An 11,737-nucleotide genomic window follows, 5' to 3' on the forward strand; every position below is an offset into this window, starting at 1 on the left:
AAGACTAAAGAAAAGATTAATGTTAACGCAAATTAAAATGAATTATTAGTTCTTTACAACGCTGAAGTTATATTTATTCCATTATAAGGCTTCCTATTTTATGCATGACTTGACATACAGAATAGTCTAAATGAAGCCGAGGTAAAATAACAGAGGCACCAACATGATAAAAATATGTTTTTAGTCATTTTTGTCTTGTTTTTCATGCACTGCTGTTGTAACATAAGCAAAATACAGCTTGTCATGGTGGAGCGGGAATTTGACCAGATGTTACTCCACCCACACCCCACGCTGTCCACTGCTTGTTGTTCCTGTTCAATCATTGACTAAATATCAACAGAAAATTCATTTACAACAATTTTTATAATTATGAGTTTATAATGAGTCATTTATAAAACAGAAATGTCAAATATTCTCTGTTTGTAGCTTCACTAATGAGAGGATTTTCTTTTCTTTCACTTGATGAAGTTTTTCCACCATTTTCGCGATTAGAAGATAATGATAATGAAAATAAATGTTAGTTAGAGTCCTGATAGGAGATATAAAGTACAAAGATACAGTAGATGTAACAGGAAACAAAGACTCTACCCATCCTGTAGCGTCTAGTTAGTATGTTTATCATCACTCTGACAGACTGTGGCCTGTAGAGGTGAAAACAAACAATGGAAGCAAATTCCAAGAGAAGAGCAATGACCTGCCAACAAGCAACGATTGTTTAATGTTTTACAGGAACATTACTCATATTGCCCTGTGACAGTTTAACACTAGATAAAATGTTTCTCAAGATATCAGAGTGTTCGTCTTATGGATGACTGTGTCAATCTGTTCAGACATTCATGATCCCCAGAGGATGAACGCTACAGACGTTAGTGATCCTCTGAGGATGATATCTGTGGTTTTGAGTGAAACATCTGAACAACTGTTGAATGGATTATGGTGAAATGTGGTTCAGAGATTCTTCTTCCACTGAGGATGAATTGTAATAACTCTGGTGGAGTTTCCCTCTGGTTCCATCTTCAGGTCAGGACATCATCATCATCAGGACTTTGGTTCATGACTAAATACCTGCAGAACTATTGACATTCCAATCAGCCTCAGATGTATTTTGTGTTTGATGCTAACATGCTAAACTAAGATGGTGGACATGGTAAACGTTTGTGATTGTGGAGGGATTTTCTTGTATGGACGTATTCAGTCATTAGATTTTGAGAAAATGAAGAATTGGTGATAAAAATAACATTTATAACACAAATTAGTCATTTTAGGAGTAAGTTTTTAGTCATATTCTCTTGTTTTGTTCAGGAATGAATGAAAAAACAGGTTCACGTTGTTTCTCAAGTCCTTTCTTGGTCTCCAGGTAGATGCTACTCTCTGGATGTTGGTAACCTTATCAAAGGTAGAAATATTCTGAGAGGTGACAGGTCCAGGTGAGTCCTGCTGATTCAGTCAAACGTCAATGAGGCCAAAAGCAAAGAGCATCACACTAAATCACCCTGACACCAAGAATTCAGCATCAGGACTCCAGCACCTGGAAAGAGTTATGAAAGTTAAGAGGGTCTGAGCAGGCACTGAATGCATCACCGAGGCCCTGCTGTTCATTTGTTGAGCTCTGACGGTAAATCTGTCTTCTTCTTCTCCTCCTCTGTCCTTCCTCTTTCCCCCATTCCTCTCGGCAGGAAGTAAAACTGGGAGCAGAGGAGAGTCGGGCTCTGAGGACTCGGATCCAGCTGGCCGAGGCGGCCCAGAAGCAGGCCAGGGGGATGGAGATGGACTACGAGGAGGTGATTCACCTGCTGGAGGCCGAGATCGCTGAGTTGAAGACTCAGAGGGTGGAGCAACCAGCGCAGACCAATAAGGTGACTGATATGACTGGCAGGTGGAGTCAGATACACTGATTGGTCAGAACCAAAGTCCAAGTCGACTGTGTTCAGTCTTTGTCTTCGGTTCGTTTCAGTTCATGAGACAATCGTCACTGCAGGAACAACCAAGTGTTGGTTCAGACAAGCTCCAGATGATCCATGTCTACATGCCCCCTCTGGTGGTCAGACAAGAAAGAGTCAGCAGGTTTCAAGCAAATGAATAAAGTTTTGTGAAAATACAATGTTAATCACTGCAGGTTTGTCTATATATAATTAAACGGATTTGACAAGAAGACAAAACTCTGACGTCTTAACTCTGATACATCATGGAATTTCTTCTTCTACATTTGTGTTATTTTAAATGAATGGATGGAAACGTCTTCACTAGTGAAGTGAAAACGTTATGAAGACATGAAGACAAAACATCTAAAAGTGGATTATCATGACGGTAATGACAGTAATAATAAAAGCTGGTGGTCTACGACAACACCAGGTGTAAACACAAAGGCAAGATCGCATCATTTATTATATGGACTGACATGGCATCTTAACACCAGGTGAACAAGATAATGATACAGATAAAACGTTAAGTAAATTGAATATTTCTCTCTGCATGTTTTACCTTGTGAGATATGGAAAAGTCACAAGAAGCTAGATTAATATATTTAATAATATAACACCTTCCGTGTTATCTTCCTGATGATCTCCCAACAACCCTCTCCGACTCCAATCCCCCGCCCTGGCCCCTCCAACCCCCCGCCCTGGCCCCTCCTCCATCAGCAGCAGCAGTGAATCTGGGTCAGTGTCTTATTGAATGACAGAGCCGCCTCCCTCTCTTACGCTGCCATTCTCCAACAGGTTATTTTTATAGTAATCTGGCTAGCAACCTGCAGGTCAGCTGCGACAGGCTCGAGGGAACGGTGAAGTGATGGCGAGCGGCGAGCTGAGTTTGAGTCCACACTGCAGGGCTGAGATTTTATAAATGAGCCCATAGTGAGCCCACATGTATCTGCACTGTTAAGCCTCATGTCTCATTAGTTACTGAGCTTTATTTGTTTTTTCCATCAGTCACAAGCAATTAACCAGCTTCAGCATGTTAATGGTCAAAATGTTTCAATTGGCAGATCATATAATGGGAGATCACGTGATCATATCAAATGACCAGATTCATATTCTAAGGCCTTGGCAGTGTTGTTTATCTTGACATTCTGTCAGCAGCCACAAAAGGAGCCTTATTGTAAAGTTTAAAACACATCATTATTTATTAATGAGTTACTACAAGGCTCATTTTACCAGTTATAAAGGTAGTAACTCATTATTAAGATTAATGAGTAGTAATAATGCCAAATAGTGAGCCTGCATCAATCTATGAAAACTGTTACAACTATAAGGGTCTTCTTATTGCAGTCATGTATCTAGTATAATTTGACCCACAGAGACACAGTCATTGGTTGCACACTGTTGAAGAAGGCTGTTCCTTGTTCTTTTTGATCGTAGCAGGAGGAGATGGAGGAGCTGAAGAAGAGGGTGGCTGTCCTGGAGTGTCAGCTACGGAAGAGCGAAGCTGCCAAAAAGGGCTTTGAGATGTCAACAGGAAAACTGCTGAGTTTTGTCGAGGTAAACTGACAAAGCAGAGGAACTTTTATTCTGTAAACTGTCAACAAACCGAACACTGAAGGTGTCCTGCTAACAACGACTGTAACAGATGTGACTCCTCTGAGACACAGAGCTCCACTGTTTCAAAAAACTATTCAAACACATCAGTGTTTCATCCTGCTGCCGCAAATACTCACTATAGCAGCAATCGAGGATTAATAAGCCGCTGAAAATATTCCTCAACAGATGTAGAAAACCTTTAGTCACATTTTATTTGTTTCTTTTCTCTGTTTCTGCAGAACGTTCAAGAGTTTCTGCTCGAAAGTCACGGACCAACCAAGAGTTACAGGTGTGTGTGTGTGTGATTAATTTACAACCTGCTGTTCATTAGCGACACGGCGGCTATGCTAATGAGTAGAATTGGTTAATGCAAGCTGCTAAACTGGTTGCTGTTGGCAACAACCAGCTCTTTATGTCATGTGTTTTATAACTGTATATGTGTTTATATGTGTGTGTGTGTGTGTGTGTGTGTGTGTGTGTGTGTGTGTGTGTGTGTGTGTGTGTGATCATTTATGTGTCTTTACCTGAATGTAAATTATACTGTACATTTATACAAACACAACCCATACAGAAATGTAATATATGACATACTGTATATGTCCCTTTATGAAGAGTGATATAGATTTCACCTATAAGGTGATATATTATTATCACATATATACATTCTCTGTATATATGAAGATATAAATTTATAACATATATGAAATGCCCATGGTACATTTTGTAAATGTACATATATAAAAAATATGAATATGATTAAAATAATTATGTGTTAACATATGTTGACATTATATATTTAATTTATTTATGGAAGTTTATTAAAACAACATACATGTTAAGAACTCTATATGTTTATATATATTTAACATGTCTAAATTAAAGTTATTAATTAAATAATTAATTTTAATAATAATTCTTAATTTCTAATAGGTTCCAAAAAATTTTTTTAAATTTATATTTATATTTTATATCTATGTATACATATATTCATATATGTAACTTCATTATACGTACATATATTACATTTGCATATAGGACATTTTAGCGACTCGTGGTTTTCCACCCGTAACCCCGTTTCTATCTCTGTGGAAGTGAGGAGGGGGTCAAAGAACCCCCCCACCCCCCCACCCTGACCCTCTGCAGCGGGATTTCTGCACCTCTGGCACCTGACGGTTGTGGACAAACCATTCCAGACCATGGTCCAGACTGGGAGTTTCTCTCTGAGCTCTTCACTGAGCCTCATAGGGGTCAGACCTTCCGGTCTCTAACACCATGAGCTATTTGGATATGTGATCCTCATTTCCTTGAACCTTTGGATGTTTACTTTGGGTCCTGGATCAAATCCAGAATCACAAAACTGTCCTTTAACTCCGTGAGCCATCTCACTCTCTTCCTTGTAGCCTCTTAGTCTTTCCTCCGGGTGCAGGTCCTCCTGAGGATTAAAACCCTAAACACGTCTGACAGGTCCTGTTCCCCTGGTGCTGATCCTTTGCCCACATGACCAAAGGTGGTCTCAGCTTCTCATTTGGACCAAACCCAAAGGGTCTGAAGCTCCGAGACCCGACACCTTAGTCAGAGTCACATAATGAGGGATCCTGCAGAGAGTAGAGCCCATTAGCCCTGCTTGACAGACACACACACACACACACACACACACACACACTCGGTGGTCCAGCTTAGCCCACTTCAACCCAGGTGGGACAGCAGTTAGCTCCTGTTAATGCCTGCCCGCAGCGCGCAGCAGCAAGGCAACAGCGTTATGAAACGTCTCAGAGAGAGTGCGAGGTCGGCGTGTGTGCTCACACAGATGGCGACATCATCATCAAATTATGTGATCAACAATGACACCACTGAAGAAGAAAAGAGAGTATGTGTTCTGAGCTTCAGTTTCATGAACAATCAGTCGTCAGTGAGCCTCTCTTCTTCCTCTTCTTTATTTACATTTCTTCCCTCTCTCCTCCATCTAACCTTATCTTTCCTAAGTTTTTCCCTTTTTTTCCTTTTTCTTTGCTTAGTTCCTTCCTTATTTCCTTGCCTTCTTTTTTCTTTATTCCTTCCTTCTTGCCTTCCATATATCTTTCCTTTCCTTCTTTTTCCTCCTTCCCTCAGTTTTTGTTTATTTCTTTTCTCCTTTCTTTCCTTTTCTCTTTCCTCCTATGTTTCCTTCATTCCTCGTATGGTTCCTTTTTTCTTCTGTCCTTAAGTTATTCCCTTACTACATATTCTATCTTTCTTTCTATGCCTCCTTCCATCCTTCTTTCCCTCTTGTCTTGTCTTCTAAGGACAAAGAAAGGAAGGAGGAAAGGTAGGAAAACCTTCCTTCCTTTCCTTTCTTTGTCCTTAGTTTTTCTTTCAACTGATCTGGAAATGAGATCTTCACTCATCTGGATATTTGAAAGTTGTTAAATTAACCTTTATTAATAACTAATAAATCAGGACTTGTGTTTGTAATGAATTTCTCATGTGGATTGGAGCCTGTGTTGTCTCCTCATCTCTGTTTTGTTCTGATCCTTGTGGTCGGTAACGTGGAGTTATCAGCACCTTCAGGCCAGTTGTGTAAGTCTGATTCTGTAAATCAGGTCAATCGCTCATGTTATTAAGTCACCCAGCGATGACACCTCCTGCCAGGCCTCCTTTTATTCCAGTTCAGGTCAGTGGGACACCTCCAATCGTGTTTCATAACGGTGGGACCCCTGGTCATGTTGTGTGTTTTTCTTCACCTGTCCATGTGCATCTAGGCCACTCGTAAGCTGAAAAATGGGCCGGGGGGTTCACTGGGGGTCGCAGGCAGGAGGTATTTTTCCTCTTTGTCAGAAATAAATGGCTCTTTGCTGCCAATTCACTCCCAGGAGATGACGTATTTCATGACTCTTAATATTACTCTCATTAAACCCAATAATAAACCGATGATAAAAGAAGAGGTTAAGAGGAAAGAAAGTTTCCCTTAGGTAAGGATGGGCAGGAAATTTCATTGTGGCAGTGATAAGCTTTGTTCATCCTGTGTGTGTTTAGAAATGACTGTGTTTCCTCTGGTGACATGGTCGTTTCAGCAGCTTAACAAAGTGTTTTTAACTCACTTGATAGTTTATTCATCAGGCTGTGGCAAACCGATGAGTGTTATTTAAAGCTCTCGCTGCAGAGAGTGTTGGGTCCTCCAAACCACTAAACTGTCAGGAGAGGCTCTCCTGGTGACTGTAATTAAAATGATGAATTTATTTCCGCAGCAAAATTGGTTTGAAAAGGCAAAAGGCATAACAAGTTATTCAAATGGAGAAAGTTTAAAACATGGAAGTTAAACAGAGTTTGGGGCACACACATACTTCAGGGAACAAACTGAAGGTAAAAGTCAGACAGAAGATCCACATTCTACTGAAAGCTCCTAGAAGTTAATTTAACAAAGATCTTCATCAGGCATCATCAGATCTTGTTTTAAATGAGACACACCTTTTTTATGCAGATGATCCAACAATATACCTGTCAACAGGAAACAATGTGCGACTTTAATTCTGTCTTAAACTGAGAAAAGCAGTGGTCCAGTGGGTTAGGTACAAAAACTACTTGATTCAGTCTTAAATAAAGAAAAGGTTGTGGTTTGGGTTAAAATCAGCACGACCTTTGTCATCATGGGAACAATAAAAAAACTAGAATCACCTCCTCCTGCTTCCTCCACTCAGACTAGTTTCAGGTTGCAGCGCTGTTTATCCAGAGTCATATAATATATTAATCATTTGTGTGAAATTTTTTCATATCTGTTGTTTGAAGTCTTGAGTAATGGCTAAAAAGTGTTCTGTGAGGTCACACAGACCAAAATCTAATCAGTTTGTTCTTGAGTCTAGGTGAATGTTTGTGCAAAGATTTTAAGAAGTTCTTTCAAGGTGTTACTGAGGTTTCCTGTCCACGAGAAGAGACAGACAGACAACCTGAAAATAATATGGCGTCCGGCTCTGACTGCTGCCGGCACAGAGGAATAAAAATGAGCAGGCCACACCCATGAGGGCGTGGTAATCATGTAGGTCTACTCTGTCTCTGCTGACTCATCCTTCTCTCTTCTTGCAGCTCTGGAGATGTTAAAGTCGGGGCATCGTCTCAAGGCCTCCCCTCTCGCTACAAGAAGAATCCGTGGACGGCGGCTACGCTGGCCCAGGAGGCGAAGGACCTCACACGGACTGTCAGAGCCATTCTGGAGGTCGACTGTAAGTGATCGCCTCCACGCATGCAGGTCCGCATGTCCTCCACCTCTTCCTCCTGCTCCTCCTCCTCCTCCTCTCTGTCTCTGTGCTGCCCTGCATGCGACTCCCACCGGATGAAGCTAAAAACCAAACTGCTCCTGCCAACCTGCCGTTGTGAGTGACTGTCCTCCCCGTTTCAGTGCTGACCTTCTAGAGGACCCGACTGTTGGAGAACAAAGTCGGCGAGGCTCTGAGACGTCAGCAGGAGCTCAACAGCCAACCATGAATTCTCTTCCCTGACAACTCCTCATCTCCTCAGTACCTGCTAGCAACGGACTCATGTCTTATCTCTGCATGAAACACTGTTTTGTTTCTGTGAAGCATTTATCACTGCACATCTGCTGAATAGTCACTGAACTGTGGCTTTGTTCCGGTGTTTTCACCTGCGTACGTCAATGTACAAGTTTAAACATGGAAGCTGTTTGTCACTTTGTCAGTTTATCTCACGAGAAACGTTTATGCAGGTTGATACACTGGAAGGAGACCGCTGTAATGTTGGGTTAGGACTACCTGAACGTTTAACAGTTTGGTCCATTCAGCCTTGTAATCATGTGATGAGAAAAACAGAGTAACATCATCAGGTCCACCTGCTGAACCTTCAAAGAAATTACAGCAAGAATTGATCGTCCAGGACTCAATGATCAGTTTATTTATATTTCCCCTTATCAGTGGACATTAGCATTTATAAATGTTAATAAGTGGTTTCGAGATGGAGTTTGGTCCAGTTGGTCAAACAGTCCATTGAAGAGGTCTCCCTAATGAATTAAAGATGAAAGGACCTATATGTAAGTTTTGCTATTGCTACATAGATAACATTAGCATTAACAGGTGTTTACTTACCAGTCAAGAAGAAACGTTGCAAGCTGTCTCGAGCAGTGGAAATGAACCCTCTTGTTTTGCTTCTATTTCCAATACTTCTTTTCTTCTATTGGAGTTAGCATGCTAACCTGCAAGTCCCAGCCTGGGTTGGCCTGTATCATCACTTTCCGATACCAAATCACTGTAGCGTCCAGCCCTGAAGAGGTGGCGTGTATTATAACCTCTTGGCTAGCAAACGCAACGATGGCCAAAGCTTTTGTCAAGACTAGTAAGTAAACGGTTGTTATTGCTAACATGAGCTATGTAGCAATAGCAACAACTTACAAATAGCTCCTTCAAAATTGCCAATAAAATTGGCACCAAAACACTTGTCACATAGTAATGTGAGGCATGGTCAGAACTGTCAAAACTTTGGTGTAGTCCTTTGAATATGACTTAGTTTACCTTCCTTTAAATGGTCTCTGTAGCATCAATAAATACCTTCATTTAAGAAGCAATAACACTATAACACATCAATGTTAAAATATCATAGGATTGCCATTTACCGTAGCAGGTGCTCTCTTCCGGAGCGACTTACTCCATTTAGAAAACACCTCACTGTAGCTCTGTCAGTTATCTGATCAATGTGTAGCTTTGTGTTTGAGTGGCTGAACGCTTGTGTTCGTGCAGTAGATTAGCCAGCGAAGCAAATCCTGGAAATATCATCAAACAGTAGAGGAGGAGAAATCCTGAAAACCTCGCTCACCTACAAACACAAGGTCAGGAAGGACGAAGGAGCTTTGATGTTTCAAACAGGAAGTACAGCCATCAGAGTTCTGATACCAGCAACGATGTAAGGGCAGCTCCGGCCTGATTGGACGCTTTAGATGCTTTTGTCATGTTTGGAGATATTTGCTGTAAATCCTTTGTCTTTTTTTGAAGTAAATATTCAGAAACAAACTGTCCACATATCATATATACACATATAGTTCTTCTTTGTGAAGAGGAACAGCCATTTCAAGCTCAAACTGGGTCAAATTCAGTTTTAGTGTCTGGATTATTTTGACTGTAGCTGCAGGAAAAGTCTCAATTTGGTTAGTCTGATGAACAAACTTGTAACTGATATAATGAAATGAAAAAAGGTTAAGAAGCTGTTGTTCCTTACCAGATGGGGCTTGTTTGAAATGCAAAGACTAAAAGCACTAACCTTATGTCAGAAAACCAAACAGGAAGTTTACTGTGAAACTTATTTTTTTGTTGTATTAAAAAACCCTCCTGCTCAGCTGACTCTCAGAGCTTGTGTCCTTGAACGCACCACCAAGAATTTTTAGTGAGTAGCCTGTTAACATATGTGTGTAAGGAAGTCTGTAGTTTTCCTAGTGTACCAAAATCAACCTGAACAACCACACAGGTTGTTTTCTTCAACCCTCTGATACGACCAGGGACTGTTCAGTCAAGGGTGTACCTACCTTCATAGCCATGGTTACTATAATAACAGTGATGACTTTGTTAGGTTTAGGATAAGATAGTGATTTGTGTTAAAATAAGTACTTAACATTAGATGATCTTTGTTGTCATGGTTACAATAATAACAATGAATGGACATGGATAGTAGAAACAACATGGGAATCGAACACCGCTCTCCTGTATCATATTCATCCATCCACCACGACCTCCTCCTGACATGGACTTTGTCTCTCTTTATACTACGTCACCACACTTTGCCCTTTGCTCCTGTCATAATTACTACGACCATTAGATGTTGCCTAGCAACAAAACAACTATGGGTGATAATAACCTGCTGCACAGATGAACTGTGGGCTCGTTTTTTTTTACAGGTGGGCAGTCTCCAACTGAAACCAAAACCCAGTTAAAAAACTTTCAGCACATTTATAAAAAATGATCAGAAGTGATGTAAGGTCTACATGGTTTATAGCTAATTAGCTAAATGCTATATCACCTGATTTGTCCTTAAAGACATTTGTGAACTATTGTGAACTAACTCTATTGTCCAACAGGGATGATGTCACTTACAAATACACAGAGTCACAGGTAGTTATGGAGGCCTGGTAGAGTGGAATTTTTTTTAGAAAATATACAGAGCACACTGGTAGTTTAGTGGATCTGGAAGTTCTATTTCTGGAACTTTTCCAGAAAATACACAGAGCCGGGAGGTAGACCAGGGTGGCCTGGTAATTTGAAGAATGTCCAGTGATTATACAGAGTTTTAGGTTGTAGTTTGTGACCTGGAGGATGGAATGTTTTCAGGAAATACACCGAGGTGATAGGTAGTTCAGGGACCTAAAGTGTGAAACAGCAATTCCAGAAAATACATGAGACAGTAGTTCAATAGCTGAGAGTGTTCAAACCCAGCAAATACACAGAGCCAGGATGTAATTCAGTGACATTTTGTTATGAGTTTAGTGAGCTTGACAATCAAGGAGAATATTGTGTCTCCAACAGATACCCAGTGAAGGTCCTAGGAATTTGGAGCAGCTCCAGAAAATACACTGTGTCAGTTGGTAATCCAGGGGGTCTGGGACTATAAGGATTCCCCAGCAAAAACACAGAGCCGGGATATAATTCTGAGGCTCTAGTAGATCGTTCAGAGTGTTAGAGGTGCAATATAAATACTCAGATCCAGATGTACCCAGGGCCATGGAAGTTCGGAGCATATACACAGATGTGTGTTGCTCTTAGGGGACAGACTGACACTCTCATGTTGTGCTGCATGTTGAGTCTGATTTATACTAGTATCCAGATCTGGTTTGTTTTCAGGAGGCAGGATGTGGGTTTTGACACAGACGCCTAATTTCCCTCCATCAACGCGTCGGTGGGACGTGGGCGCAGTTACATAATTAACAGCCATGATTCAGGAGCAGAGACGTGCTCCATCATTCACAATGTCCTGGTCGAGATAATGAAGAGAGACGAACAAAAACCAAATCACAGCAGCAGAGAGAAAGTAGCTCTGTGTGTGTGTGTGTGTGTGTGTATGTATGTGTGTGAGATACAATTACAATCACCCACTCACACACACACACACACACACACTGTGCCCAACAGACTGCATGATAAACAATCAGCAGGGGCTTCAGACTGAGCAGTTTCACTCGGTTCAGTCATTTGTCGTTTGCAAGGAGCAACTCGGACACTGTTACCATGACAACCATGATTTACATTCATATGCATCAA

The 11,737-nt window shown here is 40.9% G+C and overlaps 1 protein-coding gene across 2 annotated transcripts in view; it reads left to right on the forward strand.

Annotated features, from left to right (window-relative positions):
* Positions 1–9,824, forward strand: part of stxbp4 (syntaxin binding protein 4) — a 45,588-nt gene extending 35,764 nt beyond the window's left edge. Inside the window, exons 17-21 of one of the 2 annotated variants that reach the window (XM_022765987.1) lie at positions 1,677–1,856; positions 3,357–3,476; positions 3,755–3,804; positions 7,572–7,708; positions 7,885–9,824. In XM_022765987.1, coding sequence (XP_022621708.1) covers positions 1,677–1,856; positions 3,357–3,476; positions 3,755–3,804; positions 7,572–7,708; positions 7,885–7,898 — 501 coding nt within the window. In that variant the 3' untranslated portion in view covers positions 7,899–9,824. Of the gene's footprint in view, positions 1–1,676; positions 1,857–1,954; positions 2,133–3,356; positions 3,477–3,754; positions 3,805–7,571; positions 7,709–7,884 lie in introns of those variants that run through there. The other variant, XM_022765988.1, reaches the window with a different exon arrangement.
* Positions 9,825–11,737: the final 1,913 nt, after the last annotated feature.

The sequence above is a fragment of the Seriola dumerili genome, unplaced genomic scaffold (genome assembly GCF_002260705.1).
Source record: "Seriola dumerili isolate Sdu_G_001 unplaced genomic scaffold, Sdu_1.0 BDQW01000807.1, whole genome shotgun sequence".
Lineage (NCBI taxonomy): Eukaryota > Metazoa > Chordata > Actinopteri > Carangiformes > Carangidae > Seriola > Seriola dumerili.